This window comes from Gobius niger (assembly GCF_951799975.1).
Source record: "Gobius niger genome assembly, chromosome: 4".
Classification (NCBI taxonomy): Eukaryota; Metazoa; Chordata; class Actinopteri; order Gobiiformes; family Gobiidae; genus Gobius; species Gobius niger.
Genome location: NC_136855.1, coordinates 28,986,253 through 29,002,347, shown reverse-complemented (window position 1 = coordinate 29,002,347; position 16,095 = coordinate 28,986,253). Strand labels below are relative to the sequence as shown.

The 16,095-nt window shown below is 40.9% G+C and overlaps 1 protein-coding gene across 1 annotated transcript in view; it reads left to right on the top strand.

Annotated features, from left to right (window-relative positions):
• Positions 1–16,095, top strand: part of ntrk3b (neurotrophic tyrosine kinase, receptor, type 3b) — a 252,649-nt gene that overhangs the window by 195,149 nt on the left and 41,405 nt on the right. Inside the window, exon 13 of the mRNA XM_079554795.1 lies at positions 15,100–15,230. Coding sequence (XP_079410921.1) covers positions 15,100–15,230 — 131 coding nt within the window. The remainder of the gene's footprint in view (positions 1–15,099; positions 15,231–16,095) is intronic.

Genomic DNA, 16,095 nt, shown 5'->3' with positions numbered 1-16,095 from the left:
CCATACTTTGAAGCAAGGGTCTCCAAGTAAATTTTGCTGGGGTCCATAAACGAAAGCTCCAGTAAAATATGTTTTGATTGGGAAAATACTATTGAGAAAACTTTTTTCAATCTATGAATAATAATAATAATATTCAGTCACCCAGGGGCAGACTGTCCACTTACCACGTGATTATAATGTGTTGTTTATATCCTGATCTCTTCTTGTGTCAGTGCCCTCTGCTGGACACGTGTGGAATTCTTTACTTTCTTCATACATGCTGCCCCCTAGTGGCTGGAGTGAGCATTCTGGTTTTGTCTTTCAAAACTCATAACTCAGCACAGGAATGGGCTAGACTTTTTTTTTTTTTTTTTGACACTCAGGAATTTCTGCTCTACAAGTCAGGGGCCGAATGTAATCATCTCGCAGGCCTGTTGGAGACCCCTGCTTTAAAGCCTTAAATTCCTTTTGATGATTTCTGGCTTAGTAACCCCAGTGAGAAATGATAAACAATTATGTTACTAAGCTGTCAGGGAAAAAACAGTTCTCCACTTTATGAATGTGTTCAAATTTTAACAACCGATCCCTGTATCATAAATCATTTGTAACCACAGACATACTGGCAGCTCGCTAATGAAATCCAAACCATATTGTGAGGACTAAATGATGCCAGCACACAATGTACAGTTATTTGCAATATGAAAGAGGCTTGCAGCATCTGGCGAGAGAGGGAGTCACTTCCATGTGACTTTACCTGTACTAATTGGCTGTTTATATTTTTAATGCGAAATGCCAGCGGTGTAATGCAATGTCTATGAAGAGACTGCTTTCATATGGCCTAGCATCTGTTAGCACACTTGTAGTTTATTCTTCCTATAGACCTAAAACCTAATGTGTGTACGGCAGTTAGTATCCCCGTTTTGCTCTCCCCAGGGGACCCATGCTCCAGGTTGGGGGAAAGACAGGACCACTTTAAGGCCTAATTACTCACAATTACATCAACTGCTGCAAGAGAATCCTCTCACTAAACAAGTGTGCCGGCAGCAAGTCAGTGCATGTCGCCTGATGCTGTCCACCGAATAAAACTAAAGAGAAAACTGTTCTGTCACGGAGCGGCTCCACTCCTGCTTAAACGAGTTATAAGTGAACAGTTCTTGTTTTGTCTTAACCTTATTTGTTGGTCCATACTGGTACATACTGAATGTTTTTTATGGCCTTCATTTTTCTATTCAGTTAGTTTTTCAGTCACAATTTTAACCTGAAGTAGTTGCTTTTTTGTTTTGCTGTAGTCTCTGTAAAAAAAAAAACGATACAAGTAACACTGCTCAAGACGCAGCTGTAGTGTGTTTGCTCGCAAAACATGGCTCCCCTCAACTTGAATTGTTTACCTATCAAAATGGCCGGTGGTCTGAGGACAGAGGCTGCGAAATCTGTTGAGGACGACAGGAAAGCCCGTTTAGAAGTGATGAATAAGTGAGGCGTCTTATGTATTATGAACGACATGAATTGTTAATGTCCGGCCTTTGACTGATTTATAACTTCTGGTGGTGTGTGCGCAGGAGATCTGATGGCGAACTAATGAATAAATGAGAGGAAGAACAAATTAAACTTCCTGCCCGCTTAATCTGCATTCCCCATTCAAAAGTCCAGGCGTGTGCATCCGACTGGAAGGTTTTCATCCCAACAATAGAGCCTCGTATCGTACCTTTCTTAATTCAATTCTCGGAGCATGGCTGAAAAACGCGCCGGAGGAAATAGAGTTGGTATTCATCACAAGGTCATACGGTGGTCACCGCTCTACGCCATTGGCTGCAAAAACAAAATGGCTGGCGCTGGATTTGTGCTGATCATCCAGTGAATATGAATGTGCCCCGTACCCCAACCACCCCACCCCCCCTCCTACCCGGACGCACACGGGAGAGGAGGAAATGACTTTGTGCCTGCAGATGTTTGGGAGATGTACTGTAGACCTGTGTGGAGAGGAAGTGCTCCGACACCGGTTCATGTGCATAGATTCTGTATATGATTGGATCGAGCTCGGTCAATATTAATAACCGAGAGTCTATGCAGCAGGGAAATATTCTCCTGAAGTGTTTTTCTTTGAGCATTAAGGTGTATCTTGCGGCATTTGAATTGACTGTGCCAAGCTGTTCCCACTTTAAAGCAATCTTATGTAAACGTTATTCTTATCCATAATGGCGTTCGGGCCCTATGCGCAAAACTAAATAACAATCATATTGTTTGCATTGCATAACAGGCTGGTTCCGGCGAATAACGTATAGTGATGTTCAGTACTAAAGACAGTGGAGCATCTGGCAGCATCTTCACCACACGTTGAAGTGTCTGCAGTTTATAAAGAAAATAGCTGCCGATTCTGTGTGTGATTATATACACACTGTATGTAATCTCACATTAAATAGACAGTTTATTATACAGTTTATAGTATGGAAATCATTTGACCCATCCCTGCATGAAAGTGTAGGTTTTGTCCATTTTTATATAGCACCTTGAAAAATGCATTACATCAATACAATACACACATTATGTACCACTTTCATAACCCTATAGATATTCTTGTATATGTAAAAGTAGCATAACATTGAAAGAATTAAATGTGCCTTAAGAATCGTGCTCTTGTATCATACTGAATACGCCGCTGTGAAAATAAATGTGTTTCAATCACAATTCAGAATCCTTTGATTTTAAATCCAGTTCAGAAATGTAGAAACAGAGCAGGCTGTAACATGTAGTGGCGTAGAAGTAGAAAGTATTCATCTTAAAAAGTACTTCAGTAAAGTAAAAGTATCCAAAATCTATACTTTTTACTTGTACTTTTGCTTCACTTTACCTCTCAATGCATATTTCAACTTAAGCATCCAAATACCCGATTTACCTTTTATAGCCATATAACATATTTATACTGTGGTACGATACCACATTCACTATCCACTTTATCTTCTCATTCCCTGTTTTAAACACCACTAACAATGACACTCAACACTGCACCTTGAGATAACGGCACTTGCAAGAGTCTGCATTGTTAAAGAGAGCGCTGCATGGTGTACTATCACTGCCCTGGGGTCTCCGGGTCTATATACTGTCTGAACTCTATGCACAGGTCTAGTGTAGCATCAGACTCACTGTGGCTGCTTTATTGATGGCCGACCACCGATCTATAATGTATTCATTCATTTACTTGAAAGCTTCTTATCCTGGAGAGGAGCAGCTACAGCACACACACACACACACACACACACACACACACACACACACACACACACACACACACACACACACACACACACACACACACACACACACACACACACACACACACACACACACACACACACACACACACACACACACACACACAGCTAGTTTGCCCTGGGTTGTGCTACCTTACAGAGTATTGACAGAACACCCACAATTCACAAGATACCAGCGTCCATTATGGCTTGGCTATTATAATGGCCAGCCTGCACCACAGCACAGGCACGTACGTAATTGATAATGTCGCCCTCAGCCCACAGTGAGGAGTAGGCGTAAGCTGCTGTTTGCCAAACCGACTATAGTTGATGCATTTCAAGGCAAGTCACCTGCTGCACAATCGTGGTTTGTCAGTGTGGCCAGGGATTGTATTGTTTCTGAATACAAGTGAACGCTGCACCACTTTTCTTTTTTTTTTTACTCTGTTTTTGTTTGTTTGTTTGTGAGCAACACTTTAAAATGTTGATATAATTACTTGAGGCAGTGTTGTTACAAAATGTGTCTTAACACACCATACCTGCAAGCAATGGGTTTGTCTTTTGCTGACATATATTGAGAACATTATTTACAAAGCCTGGAAGTCTTATTGTATCGTTTTCACAAAGCACTCAATAGTTGAATAAACATCGAAGTCAAATTCATACTTCTGATTTGATTGCTGTCATTTCCCCTTGTGGCTAAAGGGGACTGTATAGAGAAACATAATAGAACAAGATGAGCCCATTCGGGGCAAAGCATTAGCGCTGTTGTCATTCTCTTGTCAATTGCTGTGAAATTGGTTGGTGGTGAACTTGCGGCCTGCGCTAAAGCAGAGCTAAACAGGTGAACTGGCTTAATAGGGCCAATGGTTAGGTTCATCCTTTATATTTTTTGGCCCAGCGCTGAGCCGTATAAAGGCCGGTCCGAAGGAAATTTATCCGCATTAGCGAGATAAAGGCGGAAAAAGGACAGAGGACAATTCTTTAGCCTAATGACAGATGCGTATCTCTTCTGATCCCCAGTCTCCCAGCAAGTGCCTTTGTTTTATCAGTCAGCGGGGCTATTTTAATTACAGATTTGCAGCACCCCGCTGGCCAAAATTAGACAATGGCTTTTGATGTTTGCGTATAGCGCCTTGTCTTTCATTACACCCATGTTATTAGCAATATCCCACATGTTCATTGCACGGACAAACCCCACTCAGCTGTCTTGTTCTGTAATAGAGGCGTAATTGTGTTGAAGGTGCCACATTTGAAGATCACAGCCTTTCCCTGCCGTGACAAGGAGTGACTAATTTTGGCAGCAGGGGAAGTCGGCAAATAAATGAGGGACGGCGAGCAGATTGATTGAAAGGCTGTTATCATTTGTGTCCAGGGCTATGATTTCATGAATTATAGTTAGAGGCAGAACGGCCCCACAGGCAGGCGAGAGCGACTGGTCTTTTCAAGCAGCCTACTTCAATTAGTCCGTCTGCAGAGAGAGGCTGGGGAAAGTTCTCATAGCTCAATCCAAAAAATGACAAGAATATGTAAGAAAGTCAGTATTAAATTGCGTGAGCCATTTTTGATCAAGCCCAAATCGAGTTGCACTAAATGTTACACAGAAATCAGGGAGGCAATTAAAATGATTATTGTCCAATCAGAAAAGAGAGAAAAGAAGCCCCACGCTTAAAGCGGAACTAAGTTACTCTTGCCCCTAGAAGCCATAAGCGCCACTGCAGGTGTCGTAGCATGTTGCGTTTTTTTTTTACTCATGAATTGTCCGTGAGAGTAAATACTACGCCGACAGAGAAGACAAAGGTAGAGAGGGATATTGTACATCCAATTACACAATGGAGATCATTTTTTTCACTCAAACTTGGCTGTAAATACCGCTAAAGCGAAGCTAGCTCGCAGTTAGCTTTGCTCGCTAGCCTGTTTGCTTCTTCGTCGTGATTCCATTAGTGTGTATTGTGCCTCCGACACGGTGCAGGCAAAGTTGCAAGGGTGGATTTTTGGCCAGAGACACCAGGGGGAGATGAAAGACCCCCAATCATCCCATTAACACTTGTATTAACCCCAGAGGGAATACAAAAGGATTTATTAAGGTAAACAAGTTGCTTAGTTCTTCTGTAAAGCCCAATAACTGTATTCTGGAGGTTCTGAGCTTTCCAACGAGGACTGGCATCTCGATAAACTCAACAACAGCTTACATTCTTATCCTTGAAGCATGTTTTAAGAGATTTGTAATTTGTGAGAATTTCATCCAGAGTATATTTCCTGCATTTTGGAGTGTGTCTAAGATGTTTCATCTTTGGCGCTGGGAATGAAACAAAATGACCTTTTGTGAATTGTGCCCTATGTTTATTCAAGGATGAACCTGCATTAAAATTTGATGAAGACATGCACTTTACTGTTGCTCAGGGAGATGCACAAATACCGTTAAAAACAACAGGGCTTTTGCAGTGCTTTTATGAAAAACTAGAACCAGTAGGGAGTTTGTGTGCACAGTGACTAGCATGTGCCGCATTTACCACAATTACCTATACGCGGCTGGTCGCGACTTTTAAAGGCATCCCCTGAGCGCCATGTGTGAAGTGCTTTCTGCTTAAGTGTGCCTAATGGTTCAACTTTAATCCAACAAAACCACTGCACTAATGCTTAGGGACGAGAACTATCAAAAGAAAATCATTCTCTTCCTCAGCACATCGCCTTATTGTTCCCTGTGTTTTCGCCCATGCTTCCACAAAGTCCCACAATCCTTAGAGTCGGCGTGGCATTTTCAGATTTCGATGGTAGTGCTGTTTATTCATCCAAAATAGTGGCCGCCAAGTCCGGGCCGGGAGCAGTGGGAGCCAACAGTAAATGGTGGTTCGCTTCGCAGCTGCCTGGAGATGCCAGCTGACACGTGGGCCCTGGCCTGCAGTGGCTGGATAATACTGGAGAGCTTTTTGGAGGTGTTTTGGATGAGTACCTTGCTCCGAAACATTTGCAACCCGCACTGCACTCTGTAAACAGGGGCCATAATAGCGAGACCGACATTGTTTTTAGGTAGAGATAAGGAGAGTACATTTGTGGACGGCTCCTAAAATCTTGATGGACAGATGCAGAGGCACTTTCGTTCATAAGGGGTATGCTGCTGTGTACTACTACTTTTAGAATTACTTCAAATACGTATTGAGTTATACAATGATACAACATTTTGACATAAATTAGAGTACCAGTCCTGGTGCATGCCAAGGTGATTTGTTTGTGATTTATTGCTTTTCAAGAGGAAATGAAGTAAGTACGCTTTTGACACAGCCTATACAGTGAAATTGCACACTGATGAAAAAAAAAAAAAAAGAGAGAATGAAGGTCATAGTCTGATCTGCTCAATATAAAGTTATGAATAAACTTCTAAAACCTTTCCCATGCTGCTGATGTAAATGATGGCCATCTCCATGGAGACTCGCACTCGCAGCATTTAGCACGGTGCTGCGGCAGGTGATTCACCTCAGACCAGGCCAGAAATGCGCAGCTTCTGTAACGCCATGGATTCGTCAGCTGGCGATGTGTAAAAAATGGAGGCTCAAATCAATTCCGGAAGTGCCGCAAGTGGTAAAGAACCTCAAAAGGTGAGATCTGCACCACGGCATCAGACGCATCAGTCGCTTGCGTGATGAGTCACTTCCACAGTTATCTCATAGTTGCAGAGTAATACAGTCCCCTCTAACATGTGCAGTCCCTTTAGTGAGAGCAGAGCTAACTCCGCACAGCCTGCCGGTGCCTCCAGGGAGCTAGCTGGTGGTAGAGAGGTCTCTGGTGAGCCATGACAAATGAGCCGCAGCACCGGATCGGCACTGACTCTGAAAGGGGTTCAATTCGCCCCTCTGCAGCTGCTGTGTGGACACAAGCAGGGACTGACCCACCAGGAAAAGTGAAGGTTAGTGGCTTGCCTGGACCAGGACTTTAAGTGCCCACAGTGGACCTGACTGGAATCCTGTATTACAGATTGACTAGATCTTACGCGGATGTGAACTAAAATGGCAAAGACACATTTTGACGTTTGATGTTGTTTCAATGCTTCATAATTCAACAAACAATGTTGTATTTTTATTTTTTGTTTAGCCTCCATTGATGAGCATGCGACTTCCTTGGAGACTGAGAGGCAGGAGGTTTGTTTAGATGGGGAGCAAGTAGCGCTAGGTCTAAGGAACAAAGCATAAGCCGTTTTAGATCTACAGAGACAGTGAATAAGATATTTTATTTATTTATTTTACTTTTTTATATCAGTAGCTTAACCTTTTCCCCTGGTCATATTCCAAGAATGTTGTTTTCATATAGAGTGTAGTGTATTGTATGAACTCTTATAGCCTTGACTTTTGCCGTAACTGTAAATAAAAATGGCAATGTAATGCATTCCACGGGTTCGGATCAATAGGGCTTGGCTGAGCTCCATTATGCGTATTTACTGTATAGCGCAGCGCAGTGCTCTGTAAAAGAAAAAAGCAACAATATACATCTATAGAGTTTGTGCCATTCCGACAGTGATTGAAACAAAATGCTCAAAGAATCTTTTTTTCACACACATAGCCATTTGGGGGTCGTATTTCCCGTTTCATTCACGCAGCTTTGATGTATCCTGTTTACTTTGGTGTTTCTTCTTCTGCTGCTGACGTGGTCCGATATGTATTGTATCCCCCCCCCCCCAACTTTTTGAAAGCCGTAATTCAGTCTGTACTGAGCAGGTCTGCGCTGAGAGTGTGTTCAAAGAGTTGCAAACCACGCTGCTCGCTCGAATTGAATGTTTGTTCTCCCACTGCTGCCTGCAGAGGGAGCTCTAGGCAAACTCCGCCCTGGCCCCTGTGTCAGTCACTTTTTTAATTTACATTATTTAAAAGTATGAAAGTCAGTACAACAAGTATATATACACAGTAGCATTCAGTGCTTACTTCAGTGTTCATTAAGGTGAGGCGTGGAAACTATGGAAACCGTTTTTGAGTATGACTGACTTGGAGCTGTGATGAATGGAATGAGGAAAGCGGCAAAAACATCACGGATGTTTTTCACATCACTGTCAATTGTCAAGTAAGAGATAGAAAGTTCAATTAAAAGTGTTTCTGTTTTTACTTTTCTTCTGTAAAACGTTAGCAGATTGCAAAGTTTTTTTATTGGAGGGAATTTATTTGCCAATAAACTATCGAGAAACCAGTGTCACTTGAGATGCATAAAAGTCAAATAGTAGATTTCTGAGGAGCCGTGTGAAGAACTTTGCCTCATAGCTTTCAGCTCTTCAGACTCTGATGCCGAGGGACAGCCAGCACGTCTTATTAGTTTTTCGTTTTCTAGCCTTGAGCTGGATATTGACGTGAAGTAGTTTGAGGAATGATGTAGCTTCCAGTTTGTATGACCGTAAGTATAACAGCTGGACTTAAAAATAAAAAATAAAAAATAAAAAGAACTAGATATTAATACAATATTTCTCTCACTCTAAAATAATATGAAAAAAAAGGAATTCTGAAGTACAGAAAGAAAAAGATGTCGGAGAAAAGATGTGAGATAAGTCTGGGAGCTCTTCCGACTTGAGAATTTTCTTTATCAGCTGAAGAAGTGTCGGAAACATTTGGCCTGCGAATTCCAATAAAACCTATTCAGAAGTGTGGGTGTGTGTGTGTGGGTGTGTGTGTGTGGGTGTGTGTGTGTGTGCGTGTATTGACTTGGGGATGTTTTTGTGAAGTCTCCAAGAGCAGATTTGAGCGGATGAGGCGTCGACAGCACTGATGTTCTCCTGTCCCTCATGGGGCTCTCATCCACTGCCAGTTTTTTTATATTTATTTATTTGTTGTTTTTTTTCTCTCCAGTGCTCTAAAACTGGGACATTTCTCCATATTTTATAGCAGTTAAGATATCATTGGAGGGACCCGACAACATCTTTATTGCTTATTTTCTCGACACCAGATGGTCCGGGCAAAGAACAAATTTAAAAAAATAATAATACAGAATACTTGCCAGCCGGCTCTGGTAATAAGCGCGTGCATAATCTAAATAGTTTGGCGCATTGAGTAGAGACCCGGTGAATTTGTGACTGTAGATTTACAGCATTTGTTAAACTGGCAGACAGATTGCAGAGTTTTCAGACAACCTCTGACTGATAAACAAAACAAAAAAGCCTTTTGATAGCGTATTAACTATAATTTTATAGGCATTTGCTCAGACTGAGGATGAGTCACTTCATAACTGTAGAGTCTCCATGTCAAAACAGATTAAGCAAAACGTATGAATAAAACAAATGAACACATATTTAGCCGCTTCTCACACACTTGAGACTTAGTTTTTCCTGTTTTAATTCTAAAATATGTCTTTTAAATTGTTAGCATTTACTTAAAGGAACAGGCCACCGTTTTTACTGAGATATGTTCTTTCCTGAGCTTAGACGAGTTGATGCGTCTTTGTGTGTGTGCTCAGTCTCCAGCTCGTTTCCATGGAGATGTGACTAAAATCAGTAGAATTTGAGATTCAAACAGGTTAGTTTCTCATCCAAATCCATTCTTTGACTACCCAGTGCAGTAATAGCGTTTTCTGCGTTGAGCTGGTCATTAGGAGCATGTTTTGTTTTGCCGGCAACAGTATAGTCCAAAATGTTACGCAGTGTGCCTTTAAGGTTTTTTAACTTTCTTCAAATTCAAATTACTTTTGATTTGTTTTCGCTCCTTTGTGTCAAAGCAAGAACTGAGTCTTCCATTTACCCTAGCTTTTGAAATAGTTTTGATAACCTTGAAAAGAAAGACTACATTTAATTAGAAAATTGTGAGGACCTAATTAAACACATATCATATCAATTGTAAAAATGTTTTGAACCGGCTCTGCAACGTGATGCCCCGATTATGAATATTGAAACGTGCTTAAGTGAAACAAAACACAGCACCAACAGGAATGTTTTTGATCTTGGAGCAACATTGTAACATGAAACGACTAATTAAAGTTCTGAGACGTCCAGGTCTAAAAAAGGTAAATGTTTCAGCATCATCCCAGGCAGCTCCATCGGGACTTTGAGCAGTGACAGACAGTGACACCTGCTTCTTGTAGCTGTGGGTGGTGACATCGCACTTGTACAAAGCCAAAAAGATCCTGGCTTATGACAACAAGGACGGTGGTTTGAAAGACTTTTTGAAAGATCTGCACGTGCAACTCTGTACAGACATGGAGGACTGTGTTGTCCCTGACAGCTCCATCCAGGGAGCTTCACGATCGCTACTCCCAAGTCCTGATGAAGACGCCTGGATTGGTGGTGAAACATCTGCCTTAATAACAGGGGTGAGCAATTCATTTTCATAAGGGGCCACATAAGAAGCCCGAATTGAGTCGGAGGGCCACACCAACAGTAACTCGAACTTATTCTGCAACTTTATCCTATTGCACATTACACTGAATCATGTATTTTGAATATCTGATACTGAAAATATTTAGCCATATCAAGCCAAGGACGCGCATGTGTGTGCATCGTTATTTTGCTCTTCCACGGGGAAGTGGGAAGTGAAGCGATAGCAGGGGGGGGGGTAAATTTCCCTGGGGACCAAAACATACATGGGGAGTGTATTGCCGGGGTCCATTATCAAAAGCCGCTAAATAAAAATATGTTTTGATTGAGAAAATGCGATTGAAGGAACTTTTTTCAATAATAAATAATAAGGAGCCTGACAGGACTGTAGCCAATGTGTTGTTTGTGTCCTGATCTTTCATTATGTCAGTTCCCTCTGCTGGGCACATGTGGAACTATTTCCTTTTATCTTTATTAAACCGGCCCCCTAGTGGCTGGAGTGAGCATTCTGGTAATTTCTTTAAAAAGTCATAACTCCGCAAAGGAATGGGCTAGAGACTTGAATCGTATCGCGGGCCGGATGTGGCCTGCGGGCCGTAATTTGACCAGGTCTGCTTTATGCATGATTTCATGATACATTCATACATTACTAAATCATGACTTCTCAATAACAAACATGATTACATGTTGGTTCATGGATGACTTCATCCCTGAATTAAATGTCTAACTACTGTAATGAATGTACATGAAAATCTAATTCATCATGATCATGATGATCACAGAAGAATGCCATGAATTCATTACAACAATAATGAAATGACAATAAAATGATTAACCAATCATGATCATGAGGATCATGCATCATGACTCATATGGAGGAAATCTACTTGCAAATGATGTCCCCTCAACTAAAGTGGTGCATCACCCTAAACCTTTTTACCTGTTGAAGATCACCTTAGTCATGAAGAAGAAGCAATGATTTCTGGATAGTTTTCTCAATTGGAATTTTTGTGTAGAAAAAAATATTTAAAATTTTATTAAGTAAGTAAGTGCTTTTATGTCATTGTACAAGCGTTCAACGAAATAGTGAATACTTTAATACTACAAATTACTACAAGTCCAGAGCTGGTCTTTTTCAGGTTAAAAAGTTTAGGATAATGCTCCACATTAGTTGAGGGGACAAAATCATAATGAAATCATGTTGTATTAAGGATTTGCAAAATGATAAGTTCATGATTGTCATAAATTTTATCCTATAAAGTTGATTGATGATTGGTTGATCATTTTATTGTGATTTAATTGCCATTTTAGTGAATTGATGCTGGTATTCTTAGGTGATCCTCATGATAATGATAAATTATTAAGATTTTCATGTACATTCATTACAGTAGTTAGACATTTAATTCAGGGAAAAGTCATCCATGAACCAACATATAATCATGTTTGTTCCTGAGAAGTCATGCTTTAGTAATGCATGAATGTATCATGAAATCATGCATTAATTCATGTATAAGTTCATGAAAATCATGCATTAACTCAAGTACCATTATTATAAAGTGTTACCTAACTGTTTTACCATTATTACAGTATGGTATTCTGTGATGATTAGATTACACAGCGTCGAGACAAAAAGACACGGCATCCCATTAAGAGTACAGTAGCTGCAGGTACAAGCCGCTGTTTGTACAGTCCTGTCCCACCTACCGGGAGAACATACACACCTGCCAGCTGCCTCCTGCCGAACGCGCCCCGTTTACAGCCTATATACGGAGCGTTCCTGGCCACCAAGAGCGACTTTAATTAAAGAAACAGATGGGTAGATTTTCCACTTACTTTGCTTGTCTTATGCTGTTGGTGATGATGATTCAAATCAAATGAACGCTCCCATACATAATTAGACATCTCGGCAGCGCCATATACTCCATGGTAAACAGTGCGGAAATTCCAGACGCGGAGTCAAGGACGGTTGAATCACTACAGCGAAGGAAGTCAATGCGATCCTCATTTAAAGCTTTTCAATCAGTTTCCGATGCTTCTTTTGTTTGATCTTCAAGAGTTTAAGATTGTAGGTTCACGATTCTGACTCATAGCTTGGTCACCTTGATTACACGCCGTTGTTGTTGTTGCCGAGGCTTAAAACATGCTACTGTTATTTATAAGCTAGCGGACCGCACTGATTAGCGTCTGGACCGTTACCGCAAGTCTCGAGGTCGGGGACGTCATATACACTGTGAAGCAACAGGGGGCTGTGTGCGCTTTCGCTTTGATCCAACACTGGAAATCTGCCTCGATAAGCATGGCCGGAATAGAAAACAAGTCATCATCGCACAGTGGAGGGCCAACGTGCACGCGCTAATAGACGAGGAATCGGTGAGCGGCGCTACTTTCAAAGAAAAGGTGCATGCTTGTCCGTTATAATAGAGCAGCGTTGTTTTTCATTATTCATCACTGTGGCAACTTTAACAAATTTACATCACAGCTCTGGACGGCTCACCTGATATAGCACCAATGCAGCGGTGCAGGTTAGAACATTGGGGAGGCTTGAAGATGAATGATTTCTTTATTAAATCCACTGTGAGTCTATATAACTGCTCATCTTTGCATTATTGACAGCCATTAAACATCGTGCAGATTGACCTCCCTTCCTCTTCCTCTCTCTCTCCCTTTTATACATACAGTAACTACATTCTTGGCACAGAATATCATCTCTACTTCTCTTTTTTTTTGCTCCAGCAGGTCCCTCGTCTAGACAAAGGCTGCTAAAAGCTATGCAGCTAATTACTAATGGACAAAAAAAACTTCTCCAGCAAGAAACTTTCCTCTTAGACTTTTAAGCAAATCGGGTTCTTTTTACTAAAATAGTCGGGCTCACTTCTTGTTAAAAATACCCATGCTTGTTTTTCGCCTTTTCCTCCTGCAGCGTGAAGCCAAAAGTCAGAGAAAAGTTTAGCGTCTGCAGGTCCGGCGTCGTATCTGCTTATTTGTGCTTCCTGAGACTCAAACACACTTGAACCCTAACGTTCTCAGTATTCTCTTTAAAGTAGCTTCAAAGTCAGATTAAACATTCCCGGCACCGTTTGACAACACTGGCCGCTCTTCTTTTTTTTTTCTCCTTCTCCGCAGCAGGGATCCTGTCTCACATTTTGTATTAGGAGGAATATTCAAATGTTCACTATTACATCAGACGGAAAGTGTTAGATGTCTTGTGCATCGTTTTGTACACTGGGGCTCTTAATTCACTGTGACTGCATCTCCACTGTCGCCCTATGTTGGCAGAATTTAAAGCAGTGGTGAAGCGTCGCGTCCATACATCACGAAGAGGCGGGCGCTTTGACACAGTTGAAGAAAGGAAAGGCATTTTCATATTATACTTATACATTTTTGGTGACCTATTTTTTACTATTGAATACATTTACGTCTGAGTCATATAATTCTGAAAGCTTTTACTTAGAGACCAATGTAGCCAACATTTTCAACCCAGACTCTTTGGAAGTATTTCCTTTAACCTCCTATTAACCCCATTTGCTCCAGTTCAGCTTTACCCAAGCTTTAGTATGCCTCATTTGAAAGCTAAGACCTACACAAGTTATTTAAACACATCTTTTGCATTGCTTTTTTGTCACTTTGTTTATACTCTTCAGTTAGTCTTTGTTGCTTTTTGTCACATTTTCAGTTTTTTTCTGTTGCTCTTTTGTGCCGTTTTTGTCACCTTTTCCTCACATTTTTGTCACTTTTTCCTCACATTTTTGTCACCTTTTCCTCACATTTTTGTCACTTTTTCCTCACATTTTTGTCACATTTTTGTCACTTTTTCCTCACATTTTTGTCAATGTTTTTGTAATTTCTTTTTGTCATTTTACTGTTTTCCTTTGTTATTTTTTTTTCCACATTTTTGTCACTTTTTTGTTGCATTTTCATCCTCGTTATCGGCTCATGTCGCTAGTTTTTTTTCCAAGAAGCTTTTCGATTTGGGTTAAGCCAAACTGGAGAACATGTGTTCGGTTCATGTGGGGGTTAAGAGGTTAAAACGGTCTCTCTCTTCTTTCCACATGGACAACAATTCACACAGTTCTTGTTCGTCAGTCTTGATTATACTGGCTGTTGCTCAGTCCGAGTGCTACAAAATTAGAACATTTTAGTAGAGCTTTTTTCTTCTCTTAATGTGTATAATCACACACAGGACAACTTTGATTATGTTTAACTGCAAACCCGAGCTCTCTGTTTTGGCTGTTGTCACTAAATGTGAGTCATTTCTTTGTTCCAACATATGAAGTCTCGATTAGACGCTAAGTCATCATTGTCCAAATGTGCTCTGTTTGTCTCAAATAATATTGTTATTATTGCCATAGAGACGCACTAAATATTGACATTTATGGAGAAGGCTGCTATATTTCCTCATGTAAATATGCAGACAGGGCGGACAACATTCATAATCAAGCACTTATTGCCGCCTGATGTCTGAAGATTTTCAACAACACACTTCATATATGCTTTTTATTCATTCATTTACTGGGAGAGTTAATGAACACAAGTCCTCCTTCATCCTGGCCCTATCATGTTGTTAACAATGCTCCCTTGTTGTCTTTTCCACAGTGGTGCAGCACATAAAGCGCCGAGACATCATCCTGAAGAGGGAGCTGGGGGAGGGCGCGTTTGGAAAAGTCTTTCTGGCCGAGTGCTACAACCTCAGCCCCACCAAGGACAAGATGCTGGTGGCTGTCAAGGTGCGTTGTTCCGAATTCCAGCCCATGCGCCTGTGCTGCCTGTGCTATAAACCCACTTACAAACACCTTACATTTGAGATTTATTAATAGAACTTAAGTGAATTTGGGACAGTGTCAGGCTGTTAATGGGGAACTGGACACACGCCAATAGACTTCCACTGCTCTTAGCAATTTTAAAGCTCAGGGGTGCACTCAAAATTGTTCATTATAGCTGCTTATTATGACAGCGCTCGATGCGGCTTGAACCGGTTACAAAAACAGCAAAATGATAAGGCGTGGAAAGGTCAAAGTTGCTCAATAAGAGTGGCTTCAGTTGTTGCAAAGTGAAAGTCATAGATACAGACGGCATCTCTGCAATCGCCGATATATGGTCGTGTTTGAAAACAGTTAAGGAAAATCTAAACTTTCTGTAATTATTCGAAAACTACTGTCACAAATGCTAAATTATGAATATAGTTTTCTACTAAATAAAGACAAAAAGACATGGGGGAGGGGAAAAGTGGTTCACCAGCCCATAAATACATAAATGATCAGGATGCTTCATGTTAACATCGTGCTAATGCTAACGGCTAGTGAGTGCTCGCTACGACTGTGGTTTTTTTCACTTCTACTGAATGATCTGCGGTGAGAAAATATCCATATGGGCCCAATTTACACTTGACTTTATCGGTATGTGATAAGTGAGTTCATATTCCGCCAGAAAATGGCTAAAAATAGTGAAAAAGTTTCCCAAAAGATTCTATTTTCACCCTCAGCGAAGCCACGCCCCCTTCTATGACACGAAGCCGTCTGTATCTATACATTATATTTATTACATTGTATTATTTATGGTTGGTGATTTAGATATTCACTATCTGCTTGATTC